This window comes from Bos grunniens, chromosome 19 (assembly GCF_055505025.1).
Source record: "Bos grunniens cultivar Pamir isolate PY7600 chromosome 19, Bosgru_T2T1.0, whole genome shotgun sequence".
In the NCBI taxonomy this organism is placed as follows: domain Eukaryota; kingdom Metazoa; phylum Chordata; class Mammalia; order Artiodactyla; family Bovidae; genus Bos; species Bos grunniens.
The window spans coordinates 22,420,474-22,434,924 of record NC_141183.1 but is presented as its reverse complement, the minus strand read 5'-3'; the positions used below and the strand labels follow the sequence as shown (position 1 = coordinate 22,434,924).

General features: G+C 38.9%; 1 protein-coding gene and 1 long non-coding RNA gene across 3 annotated transcripts; one reads left to right on the top strand and one right to left on the bottom strand.

The window, feature by feature from the left end:
* Window positions 1–849: 849 nt before the first annotated feature.
* Window positions 850–8,008, bottom strand: KRT10 (keratin 10). Of its 2 annotated transcripts, none has more exons than XM_086357757.1 (8): window positions 4,664–8,008; window positions 3,783–3,865; window positions 3,272–3,428; window positions 3,027–3,188; window positions 2,812–2,937; window positions 2,286–2,503; window positions 1,628–1,932; window positions 850–1,222 (listed from the first exon to the last, which is right to left on the bottom strand). In XM_086357757.1, exons 1-8 carry the CDS (start codon window positions 5,312–5,314, stop codon window positions 1,116–1,118), a joined length of 1,809 nt encoding a protein of 602 aa, XP_086213883.1. In that variant the 5' UTR covers window positions 5,315–8,008; the 3' UTR covers window positions 850–1,115. The 2 variants fall into 2 exon arrangements, with proteins under 2 accessions (XP_086213883.1, XP_086213884.1); XM_086357758.1 differs by having other exon boundaries at window positions 1,648–1,932; window positions 4,664–5,262.
* Window positions 1,839–2,607, top strand: LOC147351674 (uncharacterized). Its single transcript, XR_015147616.1, has 2 exons — window positions 1,839–1,978; window positions 2,306–2,607. It is a non-coding gene; the product is annotated as an uncharacterized LOC147351674 (long non-coding RNA).
* Window positions 8,009–14,451: the final 6,443 nt, after the last annotated feature.

Sequence of the window (14,451 nt, the reverse complement as noted above, 5' to 3'; positions counted from 1 at the left end):
GGGGTTTACCCAGCAGAAGTCTCAATCAAGTGGCTGGTTTCAGGTCCTTGGGAGAACTGGAGCTCAAATCAGTAAGGATACTACGAAAGGCTATTTGGTGGACAAGGATAACCTAGGAACCCACCAGGGAACACAAGGTAGTCTTAGGGTCAGAGAGTAAATCCAACCCTTACCTACCCCATATACTCACAGAATAATAATGTCAGTTGGGTTCTTATTGACTGAAGGATGTGATTGCATTGACCTTTTAAGAACCAGGTCTTTAGTACTGGTCACTGTACTAATTGGTCAAAGTAGAGACATACAGGTGTCTTTTGGCTAAATTGGTATCACCATGTCTTGACAGTGCTTCTCCTGTTTGTCTGATAGACACCAAATAATTTTGTCAGGGTGATATGATTTTACTGGCTAGTAAGTGTTGGAAGCTATCTCTTTGGCTGTGTAGCAATGGGGCAGAAGCAATATAGTAATGAGAAGAAAATGTTAATAAGAACAGCTAAATGTGAGAAGGCAAGTGATCAGAAAATGTGAAATGTCCAATTAATTTAATCTTTGGGGTATTGAGACTTTTCATAGTTTCTAGGACTTAATTCAAAGCCAGAGAACTGGGAGCTGTCAACATACTTTGTATCTTAAAGAAAGAGTAACTGGTGACTCATGGACTTTTTCCTCAGTGAGATTATTAACATTGGTCCAACATACCCATAAGATTAAAAAATGGATACAGAGAAATCCTAATCATAATTTGTCTTCAAAATTTCTGGATAAATCAATCTTCAAATGATACTTTACTAATCTTTAATGTTGAAAATTGCCTAATTCAAATAAAGACAATTCTGACCAAATGGATAGTGCATCAGTAAGAAAGTTTATTGAAATTCATTAGTAAATGAGAATAGAAAGTTTTTCTTTTTTTCCAAAAAGTAAAGAATACTTTTTGGTAAAGTGAAAAGGAGAAATACAGAAACCACAAAACACCGTTTAGACACCTTATGATCAAGGAGTGGACCTATTTCCATAGGCCATTAAGACTGAAGTGTTTGCTTGGAGATTTTTTTTCATGCATCTATGCATAATGGCCTGTGTGAGGGGAGACTCTTTCCTCTTAATGCGGCTTAATAGTAGTGTTTCTTGGTTTCTGATTCAACCATAGATGAAAGGACTCTACCATCAGGTGCCAACTCCTCAATAATTGTCTTGATCACTCTGGTTTTGTTAGTATCTGTAAGATAATTACAATAAAAACAATAGAATTTAGACTACAGTTTGTTGGGTCCTTACTAAATAACGAGCAAAATAGCTAAATCAAAGATATTTACTACCCAAAATATCTATATCAAAATATCTAAATGCAAAAAAAAAAAAAAAAAAAAATACACCAAAGTGAAAAAAGGAAAACTTCTTTACAGTTATTTTAAAAAACACCAAAGCTACAGCATTTTAGACAATATCGTTTTCCCCTCAAGACTGGAGTCAACAACTATAGTCGGTTAAAAAAAGCAAAGATTTTATAAGATTTTAATTTTTAAAATAACTCTAAAAAAAAAAAGTTACAGAACTTAAAAAAGCAAAACCAAAAAACAGCAACCAAAAAACCCATCAAAAAGTTAAAACTAATTCTGATTACCCCAGCTAGTTTCTGCTGACCTTGGTCCCTTAGATGAGGACTCTCCAACGGACCCTGTAGTGGTGGATTTGTGGCCTCCGCTGGAGCTTCCGCCGCCGTGGCCACCGCCACTGGAGCTTCCGCCGCCGTAGCTGCCGCCGGAACTACCGCCGTGGCCGCCACCGCTGGAGCTTCCGCCGCCGTAGCCGCCGCTGGAGCTTCCGCCGCCGTAGCCGCCGCTGGAGCTTCCGCCGCTGTAGCCGCCGCCGCCGCCGCCGGAACTTCCGCCATAGCCGCGCCCGCCGCCGTAGGAGCCGCCGCCGGAACTTGGAGAGTAAACGTTACTTCCCGTTAGCTCTAACGTGTGAAGCTGTGAGTCTATTTCCAGGTTATTGTTACCTTATAACCTAGGCAAAACGTGTTTTGAGGAAAATCACCCCTGCCGATTATGAACCCGTTCTTTTAAAACAATTATATATGCACCCAAGCCTAAGAATCTTTTCTTGGGTCAAATTCGTTGGGACATTGAGGCTGATTGCATACGCCTTCTTGTGTACTTGGTCTCCTCTCTTTCCACTTTCTCCCATCCTCTGACATCCTTGAGTTTTGGGAAAAGCCTTGCGGCTTGGAACACCAAATAAAAGCAACTGGGATGATTTAAACATTTTCTGTAATTTACCTTCCCTCTCCTTCTAGCAGGCTGCGGTAGGTTTGAATTTCATTCTCCAGTCGGATCTTAATATCCAGGAGTTGTTGGTACTCGGCATTCTGGCACTCAGTCTCAGCTCGAATCTGTTGCAGTTGTTCTTCCAGAGAGGAGATCTGGGACTGAATCTGAGAGAGCTGCACACAATAGCGACCTTCTGTCTCTGCCAAGGAGGCTTCCAGGGATTGTTTCTGAAGAGGAAAGAATATATTATAACCTAACTACTTCATTGTTCACTTAAGTACAGTGAGGCTTGTTTAATAATTTCATGAGAAGAATAAAGAAAACGAACAGATTTGTGTTTTATGTTTAATAATATTTCAATTTCAGCATATTTTGATCAATGCCAATAATACTTTTCTCCCATTAACAAAAAGCTTCAATTTTATTTCTACTTCTTTACCCTCGACTCTGCATTTTCTTTTATATTGCCTATTCTTATGTGAGGATGAAACGCATGATAAAGTGATGTTATTTCTCCAGAGAATTATTTACTTACTAGGGCTAGTTGGGACTGTAGCTCAATCTCCAGGCCTTGAATAGTGCGTCTCAACTCAGTAATCTCAGATTTATGGCTCGATACTTGTTCAAGGTTACTGTTGATTTCCGTAGTGAGTTCCTTGCTCTAGAATATTAAAAACAGGGATCTGATGAGAAAAATCTCAACTAATAACCAAACCACCATTGACTTAGCTGCAAAAGAAGATGAACTACCTTTTCATTGAACCAGGCTTCGGCGTCTCTGCGATTTTTCTCGGCAAGTTGTTCATATTGGCTTCTCATGTTATTCAGAAGTTCAGTGAGATCAACACCTGGGGCAGCATTCATTTCCACATTCACATCACCAGTGGATACATTTTGAAGGTCTCTCATTTCCTGTTTGAGGAACAGAAATATTTAATGACTGCTTCATGACCCCGAGTCCCTTTTTGGCTGGGGGAAGTATAACTTCATGTCACCTCTTCGTGGTTCTTCTTCAGGTAGGCCAGCTCCTCGGTCAAGCTCTCGATCTGCATCTCCAGGTCGGTCTTGGTCAAGGTCAGCTCGTCCAGCACCCTGCGCAGGCCATTGATGTCGGCCTCCACGCTCTGGCGCAGGGTTACCTCATTTTCATACCTGAAACAAGATACAAATACTGGGTATAACTTATATCAGGGAGGTATTCCTGGGTAGGGACTGTTTAGAAACCAAGTAAAGAGTTGACTTCATATCTTGGCAACATTTATCATACTCTGATTCACATAGGGATATTAGTGGTTTAATGCAAAGAAACTTAGCATTTACTTTAAAGTGCATCTTCTTATAATATTGCCTAAAACGTAATACTGAGGTTGAAAATTTCTCTTGACAGCTCCAGTATAGTTTAAATTTGAATGAATTCAGGAAAATGTAAATGCTCTTGTGGGCATACATTGTTAAAAACATCTCATATTTATTGTGACAGTATTGTACCACATTTGCTTAGCTTACTTCAGCCTGAAGTCATCGGCTGCCAGCCTGGCATTATCAACCTGAATCAGGATATTGGCATTGTCTGTTGTCAGGTTGAAGATCTGGAAGGAGAGACAAAGAAATAAGATACAGACACAGCTTTTATAGTGGCAAAGATGAACTACATTTCTGTGGTGTTCTATTACTAAGTCTTGGGGAATTTTTATTTTAAATCTGACATTGCAGTCTTACCTATATACTTAAGATTGAGTCGTTTGTTCTCTTGAAGTTTCCATACTTTTCTATTTCTATATCCTCCCTTTCTGAAAACTAACTGGAGTTATGTAGCTGTGTTCCTGCATTCATGTCCTGCACTTACACCTGTGTAATTTCCGTGTATTTCAGCGAACTTTTGACTGCCTTGTACCTGTATTTGGTTTAACTTGTTTTAAATATATATTCTAAGTGAATATAAACTGCACACAGTGCAATTCAAAAATTCCCTCAAGGCAAGCAATACTCCATTTTCATATTGGAAAATTCATGTTTCTTACAATGTCATTAGTGAGTATTTGTTGTTATCAGTCTGAATAATATTTTCTGATTCATTGAATAATTCTTTCAGTTCCTGTGTTTGTACATTTTCTAATGTATTTTAACTGTGGACACTTACACTCATTAAAACATAAAAAATTCTCAGTAATCCCCCCATCCTGTAAGATACACAACACACATGTTGGATGAAGATTGCAATGACTGTACCCTCACAGCTGTTTACCTTTGAAGAGACTGGATTGCTCATGGAAGCAAGAAAGTAATGTAGTCAAACACAGTGAACATTGTAGTTGATTAAAATATTATCTATCAGAATTACATGCACAAAAAGAGGCTTAAAGTTGCATTTAAAAAATGCCCCTTACCTGATTTTTAAGATCATCAATGGTTTGGTAGTATTTGCTGTAATCACGAGGCTCTCGCTGTCTTGAATTGCCATACTTTTCATACCACTCCTTGATTTTGACTTCTAGCTCATAGTTTGATTCTTCCAGAGCCCGAACTTTGTCCAAGTAGGAAGCCAGGCGATCATTGAGATTCTGCATGGTTATTTTTTCATTTCCAGAGATAAGGCCACCATCTCCAAATCCACCACCCAAACCACCTCCAAAGCTGCCGCCTCCGAAGCTGCCCCCTCCGAAGCCACCTCCTCCATAGCCCCCTCCAAAGCTGCCTCCATAGCTCCCACCGAAGCTACTTCCATAGCCCCCACCAAAGCCACTGCCTAATCCTCCTCCATAGATACTTGATGAACCCCCAAAGCAGCCTCCAGCAGAGCTCCCACGGCTAAAAGAGCCACCACTGAACCCCCCTGAGCTATATCCTCCACCAAGAGAGCCTTTGCTGCTCGAAATTCTGAGGGATGATCCTCCTCCTCCTCCACCTCCACTGCGGGAGGAAGAGTATTGCTTGCTTGAGCTGTATCGAACAGACATGGTGATGCTGTTTAGCTCAGGGAGTGCCTGGTACCAAGGACAGTGACAGGCCTTTATATACTGAGAGGGTGTATCCCACATGTGTTAGAGTTTTGCTTACTTGCTTGGTTTTCTTTTTGCCAAATTTGCATCTTTGGCTTATGATTGCATAAATTATCTTAAGTAATCACCAGCCCCAATATGTTTGGTTTTGAATTAGCCTTAAGAACGAATAGGTTTGCTATGTTGAAATTGAAAATGGGTGTTGGTCATATGAGCATTTGTTTCATTAAACTTTTTCACCTTTTTAGGAACCTTGAGCAACTTGAAATCCATTTTTCCTTTTTTCCTCAGCACTAATTTGGTTTGTACAGAATGTTCGCAAAGTTTAGAAAAAGAATTTTAAATCACAAAATCATAGTTAATACTTTTCAAATTCATGTTTTAAACAGTTTTAATTAATTAGAACAGCATAAATTCAGATAGAATCATGCCATGATAGGACTGTAGAATAAACTGCAAGCAACCAAAATGAAAATAAAAAACATGTTAAATGATTTGTGTTCAAAAGTTACCACATATAAATAAAGACATAAAAATACAGCTTAAGAAATGCATGTGTGTGAATGTTTATAGAAAATCTTTGGAGAATGAAAGTACATTGATATTTTGTCTAGGAAATTGGAAATGTGTAATGGTTTAGGAATCTTCTAATTTAATGGTGCTATTCTTTTTAACATTTAAAGAAATCTAACATCAGGAAGTTATCCTGGATTTTTTTTTAAATTTTTAAATTCATTGTAATGAAGGCTTACATGAAGACCACATTGCAGAAATTCTTAGCACAAGATATGAACTAATCTCCAGTATTTTGTTTACTCTAAGTTTGGCCAATAGAAAAGGAAGTGATTATGAGTAAAAATTTTCTTACAAGAATATACCAGATTAGAAAATGATACTTGCTTCAAAATTATGAACTGGTCTGTGAACTTGTGTTTGAAAGCTAGATTCTCTTTCTCAAAAAAATTTTTTTCCTTGGATTTACTGTGTGTAGAATTTTATATAATTATTTAATAAAGTATTGAATTGGGACTTTTAACACATGATAGCTCATGGGCTTCCCTGATAGCTCAGTTGGTAAAAGAATCTGCCTGCAATGCAGGAGACCCCAGTTTGATTCCTGGGTCGGGAAGATTCCCCTGGAGAAGGGATAGGCTACCAATCCCAGTATTCTTGGGCTTCCCTTGTGACTCAGCTAGTAAAGAATCCGCCTGCAATGCAGGAGACCTGGGTTTGATCCCTGGGTTGGGAAGATGCCCTGTGGAAAGGAACAGCTACCCACTCCAGTTATTCTGGCCTGGAGAATTTAATGGACTGTACAGTCCTTGGAGTCACGAAGAGTTGGACACGACTGAGCGACTTGCACTTTCACTTTTCACTTTAACACATGATATAAAATTATTTTTTTATCTATAGGATATGGCATTGCTATTCAAAAATATATTCACATATATATTTCTGTATATATTCACACACAGTTTACAGTTATACAGTGCTATTTGTGATGCTGTCATTTTATTACTCAAACTGCTGAGATAGGGAGGGTATTGTCTCTATTTTATAGAAGAGGAAGTTGAAGCTGAGAGCGGTTATGATTTTGCCTAAAGAGATAAAATAGGTGGATAAATGAAGTTAGAAAATTGGTCTGATGCCTGGCTTTTGGCTCTTCCTGCATTATCAATGTGTGTCTGTATTCTCTGTTCTGGTGGATTTGGTCAGAGAACTGAATGCCTCTTTTTCTTCCCATAAACTTCTCCACATGGGAAGCAACAAAACAAAAAGTACTTGGAAACACGAATATGTTGAAAGGGTAGGGTGTTTGGCACACACTTCCATTACTAATTGCTTTCTCAAATTACACTTAAAGTTGCACACTCAGTTTATGAAAACTATAGAATTAGCTTCTGCAGGGAAAGGCAATATGGCTGGGAGTGTGAATGAGGTGTTGACTGTGAGAGTGGAGGTTACTACCCAACAATTGCAGCTTCTCCGACTTGTTACCACATGCAAGTGGGGCAGAGTTAAAAGAAAAAATGAAACTCAGCTGTGGGAATTGATTCTTGCTGAAGATAACATGTAGTAAAGGAAGGTTATGATAAGCCAGACTGGAAAAAAAACATTCCAACAAGTTCAGAGACGATGCTGAAGACCTGATATTAATGAAATTAATTTAGAAAGAATAAAGAGATTTTGCCAAATTTTACCTGTAATTATATTTTGGGAGTTGATCTTGCTAGTTTTGCTTTAGTGTTAGCCTTTTTTTTAATTTTTTTTTTTTTATTTTTAAACTTTACATAATTGTATTAGTTTTGCCAAATATCAAAATGAATCCGCCACAGGTATACATGTGTTCCCCATCCTGACCCTCCTCCCTCCTCCCTCCCCATACCATCCCTCTGGGTCGTCCCAGTGCACTAGCCCCAAGCATCCAGTATCGTGTATCGAACCTGGACTGGCAACTCGTTTCTTACATGATATTTTACATGTTTCAATGTCATTCTCCCAAATCTTCCCACCCTCTCCCTCTCCCACAGAGTCCATAAGACTGTTCTATAGGTCAGTGTTTCTTTTGCTGTCTCGTACACTGGGTTATTGTTACCATCTTTCTAAATTCCATATATATGCGTTAGTATACTGTATTTATGTTTTTCCTTCTGGCTTACTTCACTCTGTATAATAGGCTCCAGTTTCATCCACCTCATTAGAACTGATTCAAATGTATTCTTTAAAAAAAAAAAAAAACTCTGGTGGAAAAATATAAGCATCTCAATCTAATTTCAGTTAACAGGTAGTATGAAGAGCTCTGTTGCTATCACATTAAATCACAGAATTTGTAGAAGGCTTCCTAAAAGTATATGGGAAAAAGTACAAATACAGACACTCTTCTAATACTGACTGCAGCATTTAAGCCAACTTTAATGTTACTATCAAAGACTCCTTATTGACTTGTGTACTCTAGAAATTGGTTTCAACAAATGTGTGGTCATTTGTTGAAACCAGCTTTTGGCATGTGCAAAAATTACAGAGGTGCCATGTGATAATCCTGCAGCTAAATTGGATGGAAAACGTACTATGGTCAGCTCTAGTGTTGGCCCTGTTTACACCTGATTGCCATAATCCACTGTAATTGTAATTTCATTATTCTCAATTTTTGTTGTATCTCTATGTAAGGCACGTTGAGAAATGTTTAAACGATAGGAACGTAAATGAGATTCATCTCCTACCCTTACAGATCTTACCAATTGTTACAATCTAGTCATAGAGACAAAAATGTGCACTATAAGTCCTATGTAAATGGTAAATGAAGTGGGAGGGAGGAGTTAATATTTCCTGAACATTTATTGTGTTCTAGGTAGTTTACTCAAGGCTATGGTTTTTCCTATCATCATGTATGGATGGGAGAGTTGGACTGTGAAGAAAGCTGAGCGCCAAAGAATTGATGCTTTTGAACTGTGGTGTTGGAGAAGACTCTTGAGAGTTCCTTGGACTGCAAGGAGATCCAACCAGTCCATTCTGAAGGAGATCAGCCCTGGGATTTCTTTGGACGGAATGATGCTAAAGCTGAAACTCCAGTGCTTTGGCCACCTCACTCGAAGAATTGACTCATTGTAAAAGACTCTGTTGCTGGGAGAGATTGGGGGCAGGAGGAGAAGGGGACGACAGAGAATGAGATGGCTGGATGGCATCACTAACTCAATGGACGTGAGTCTGAGTGAACTCCAGGAGTTGGTGATGGACAGTGAGGCCTAGCATGCTGCGATTCATGGGTCACAAAGAGTTGGACACGACTGAGCGACTGAACTGAACTGAACTGAGGTAGTTTACTCTTCTTTAATCCTCCCCCACACTCTCCAGATGGATATTATTTGTCTCATTTTATAGCTGAAGAAATGAAGCTTTAGAAAGCTTCAGGGATCTGCCAAGAGTAACACAGCTGGTTTCTGCTACAACTTGCCTAAGTGGCTTCAAAGATGATACTGGGTTCATGACACTGAACTGCCTGCCACCTTAAGACTGATGAGCAAGGAGTCTGATTGAATGGGGTCACCTGACTAAGTGGAATTTAAGTTGAGTCTCCGGAAGAATGGGTAGGAGTTTTCCTTATATGCAGCAGCAGAGAGGACTGTTCTGGGCTGGGGAGTGGGGACTGTGAAATGCCAAGCAGGTGGAGACCAGTTTGGCTGAAACAGATTTGTCCATAGTCATTCATTTCTCTTACAGATTTTATTCAGCATCTGCAGTATTATTCCCTGGGGCTACATAGGTGACTCAGACAGTTCCTGCCCCTCAGTGAGTGTACTTGGAGAGGCAAACAAACATACCCATGAATCAGAATTAGGGTAATCTGGGCTACAGTTGAGGCATGGACAGGGTGTTGAGGGAGTTCAGAGAAGGGAGTCTGACAGTGGCGTGTGTGTGTGTGTGTGTGTGTGTGTGTGTGTGTGTGTGTGTGTGTTATGTGTGAGGGCACAGTGAAAGAATAGTGAGATCAAGTTTTGAGGAGAAGACCAATTTAGATTAAAACTCGTGAATTTAAAATAATACTGTGAAAATGTCTTTTAACACTTAGAGTCATAGGACTACAGTTCAGGAGAGAGATTAGAGGAGCAGATTTCAGGATAGTGAGGACCCCAAGGGAAGGAATTTAGAGAAATGAGCAGAGGGTCCAAGTCTGAACTTTTTTGGAGACAACCACTTGAGGGGCTGGTGAAAAGCTAGAGAATAGTATTGAGAAGAGTGATGCCTAGGATCTGGGAAAGCAGGGAGAAGGATCATGGAAGTCAAGGGGGAAAAGAACCCAGGTAAAGTGGAGCGGTCTCTAAAGGAAGATCAAGGAGAAAGGGAATTGAAGAAAGATCATTGGTCATTTAGAAGCTGTTGGCACCCTTTCAGAGGGCAGATTGAGTAGAGTAGTGGTGGGACAGTCCACTGTGTATATTGGAGTTGATGGTTTTGCTTTTAGTATTTTATTTATCAGTTTCTTCTCAATTGCTTCTGAGTTTTGAGTCATGATTAGAATGGATGTAGCTCTTATTCTTATTGGGTTAATTTATCTGTGGCTCTTGAAATGTGTTGTTGATTTAGCTTTGTTATCAGCTTGACTCATCTCACTGTTGGGGTTTGGATCACTTTTCTATTTCTTTCTTATTTTGCCTCCAGTAAAGTTCTCTTTTGAATAATTTTTTCTAACTGAAAGTTCTATTTGCACATTTCTTCTCTGATTAATTGAGATGTAATAAATCATTTAGTGGCAGAAAGACAAAACTGATAATGCAAGTTATGTCTCAAGATGGCAAGGTTGATAAGATAAATGTTTAGAATTTTTAATTTATCATGTAAAGTTTGAGAATAAGGCATTCTTTGCTTGAATGTTCTGTGACTGTGCAAACTGCTGAAATGCGCCTTTGTGATTATGACCTATGGAGTCAACACCAAGTGGAAAGCTGTACAAGTGTTTGATGGATTTGGTACTCTTCTCCCGGATAGCTGAATAATTAGGACAATCAAGATATTGGTAAAGCCCATGTCTTGTCATTGGAAAACCTCTAATACTCAGGGCTCTGAAATCTGGAGAGACTCCCGTATTACACAGTTTTTCTAAAACTTCCAAGGCTACAGTATGATGGAGACTGTCAAAATATGGAAGTAGCATGAAGGCTTTTCAGTGTAGTGTAGCGGCGTGGTTAGATGGGTGGGCGCTGGCGTCAGACTGCTTGGGTAACAATGCATCCACTTACTGTGTGACTGTATTTCAGTTTTCTCAGTTCCAATGTGGCATCATACTTGTGATTATCCTATAGAGGTGTAAGTGGGAATTAAATGAATTAATATAAAGCATTTAGAACAGTGCCTGGCGTTTCCTTCTGGAGAAGGAAATGGCAACCCACTCCAGTATTCTTGCTTGGAGACTACCATGGACAGTGGGCGGGCTACAGTCCATAGGACCCCAAAGAGTCGGACAAGACTGAAGCGATTTAGCATGCGTGCATGCTGGCCTTTATAGAATAAGTGCTTTAAAAAGGTTTTTCTGTTGCTGTTATTACTGTTACTATGATTAGAACCTAACCCACAGTTGGTCAGTAAAATATGAGTGGATGGAAGCTGGATTAAAGGTTGAAATACAGCTAGTGAGGAGGAGAAAATGGCTTGGGTTGGGGAATGGTCCAGCAGGGTAAAGGTGTTCTATTTGTTCTGTTTGATAACTTTGTGACAAACCATGCTGTTTTTCCCTGAATAACACATGCTCTCATTTTTAACTTTATTCTTTTCTTTATCTCTGACATCCACCAAGTTACCAATTTTGTCACTTTTTCTTTTGTCCCATCTGATATATTTGTTTCTTTTTGTCTAGTCCCACCACAGCTGTCCTAATCCAGAATTTCATCACTTCTGTCATCAATTACATCACCAACTTCTGAAGTGGTTTTCTTGGCTCGGTGCCATGTCACCTAAGATCTGTTCTAGTCATGGCTGCAGGATGACTGTTCTTGAAAAGTACTGTCATCATTTCATCCACATGCATAATAAGTACCTAAGGATTTCTCTTATTAGTAGATTGTGTCTTTTTGGTAGCCTTGCCCTATTCTGTCTGCCCAACCTCATTCTTCCCGCAGTGAGTGAAGGTAGTAGAGTGGAAAAATTGTTGCATCTTCTTGTAAAGTAATTATTAAATATGTGGCCTTGGGAAAAACACTCAGCCTTTAAAAATGAGCCTGTGTGTCATTTTACTACCCTATAAAATATGGATAATAATAATAGTAAATACTAAAATATGTATATTTTAGTACTACTAACAATAGGCCTTATTCAAATCAAGTCCAAACTCCTCTCCTTCATGAGGCTTCTCACCATTAGTCTAGCCATGGCTGTCTCTTTCTTTTCATTTCCTGTGTGTACAACCTAGTAGTTTATAGTATGATATAATTATTATTGTTCCCAATGAGATAAGACATGAAAGCTCCTTTAGAGAAGGGAGGGTACCTTTTTCTCTTGCTGCACCTAGTAGATACTTAATGTTTTCTGAATGTTTTCCTATCATCTCGGAGCCTTTTCCCATTTTCTTTTCTTTGCCTTTATTTTGGTCTCAAAACTCTTCTCTCCTATGTTTTCGCAATATACAAGTTTAAAATTTAAATAAAGGCTAGTTGAAGACAACTAATTTGATTTTTCTTTAAAGCCAGTTGTAATAATTTTCAGATATGAGAATGTTGTGTAAGAACAATAAGAAATCTAAGATTCTGCATAGGAATTTTTAGATATCTTAAAATATATGATGATATATACCTTAGATTATGTATGTGCCATGCTTAGTTGCTCAGTCGTGTCTGACTCTTTGAGGACTGTGGCCCGCCAGGCTCCTCTGTCCATGGGAATTTTCAGACAAGAATACTGGAGTGGGTTGCCATTTCCTCCTCCAGGGGTTTATAGAATAAATAAGTATTATTCATATTTAAGTGGATACATGTAATGTGCCTAAATTGAAAAAAAATCTTTTGAAATTAATCTCTTAATTTTATTGTTTAGAGATTTTTAAAATACTGAACTGAAAAAAGTCAAGAAACTTGTCAGTTTCATAGCAAATTAAGAAAAGCTCTTGTCAGAATCAACTCATTTTTGTGCGTGCAGTGGGAATGATAAGGAATAGATTTAAATAATTATGTAACTGTAACAATAGCAGTAGAGAAAATTTCCCATAACTGTTCAATGATCTTCCTCCACAAGGCTGAAGATTGAAAACAACGGAAGAGTTTATAATGTCTTGGAGTAAATGCATTAATTAAATATGCAGCATTTGCAGTCAATCCTCAGATAGTTAAAGCTTATAGAGCTTATTAAAACTTTCCTATGTTCCAAGGGTCTGTGCTAAACACTTGACCTGAATGTTTCTGTCAGTAAATCCTGACAGCAAGTGAAAGGGGTACCTTTTTTTTAACTGAAAAGTTAGTAGCTTGCCCAGAATTATTCAATAAAGGGATTTGAACACAGACCTAACTTCAGAGCTTTCGCTTTAATACAACGAGCAATGCTTACAGCTCTCCTAAAGTAATGTGGAATTGCATTTTCTAGTCTTGTAACTTAGAAATTAGCAAGAACATAAGGGATTTTACTTTCTTTCTCAGATTGGACAAGCTCTTCTTTTTATTTTTATTTTATTTATTTATTTATTTATTTAAATTTTATTTTATTTTTAAACTTTACAATATTGTATTAGTTTTGCCAAATATCGAAATGAATCCGCCACAGGTATACCTGTGTTCCCCATCCTGAACCCTCCTCCCTCCTCCCTCCCCATACCCTCCCTCTGGGTCGTCCCAGTGCACCAGCCCCAAGCATCCAGCATCGTGCATCGAACCTGGACTGGCGACTCGTTTCATACATGATATTATACATGTTTCAATGCCATTCTCCCAAATCTCCCCACCCTCTCCCTCTCCCACAGAGTCCATAAGACTGTTCTATACATCAGTGTCTCTTTTGTTGTCTCGTACAAAGGGTTATTGTTACCATCTTTCTAAATTCCATATATATGCGTTAGTATACTGCATTGGTGTTTTTCTTTCTGGCTTACTTCACTCTGTATAATAGGTTCCAGTTTCATCCACCTCATTAGAACTGATTCAAATGTATTCTTTTTAATGGCTGAGTAATACTCCATTGTGTATATGTACCACAGCTTTCTTATCCATTCATCTGCTGATGGGCATCTAGGTTGCTTCCATGTCCTGGCTATTATAAACAGTGCTTTTTAAAAAAAATAATTTATTTATGTCTTTTTAGCTGTGCTGGGTCTTCATCGCTGTGCGAACTTTTCTCTAGTTGTAGCAGCTGGGGGTGCTCTTCTTGCAGGGTGCTGGCTTCTCATTGTGGTGGCCTCTGTTGTGGAGCTCGGGCTCTAGGGTGCACAGGCTCCCGCAGCTGTGGCACATGGGCTCAATAGTTTTGATTCCTGGGCTCTCGAGCACAGGCTGAATAGTTGTGGTACATGGGCTTAGTTTCTCTGCGGCATGTAGAATCTTCTCAGGCCAAGGATCGAACCCGAATCTCCTGCATTGACAAGTAGATTCCTTACCACTGAGCTACCAGGAAAGCCCAAACAAGCTGTTCTTATCATTGTTACATTTGTGATGAAAAGATGGACTAATATGAAAAGAAAGCTTTTGAAAAGAAAGAGCATTAAT

Coding starts and splice junctions, on each gene's coding strand:
- KRT10 (XM_086357757.1), bottom strand. CDS start 5,314: ATGTGGGATACACCCTCTCAGTATATAAAGGCCTGTCACTGTCCTTGG. Junction 2,504..2,811: donor TACAGTCCCAACTAGCCCTA/GTAAGTAAATAA, acceptor TTTCCTCTTCAG/AAACAATCCCTGGAAGCCTC. Junction 1,223..1,627: donor GTCAGCAGAAACTAGCTGGG/GTAATCAGAATT, acceptor ATTATCTTACAG/ATACTAACAAAACCAGAGTG.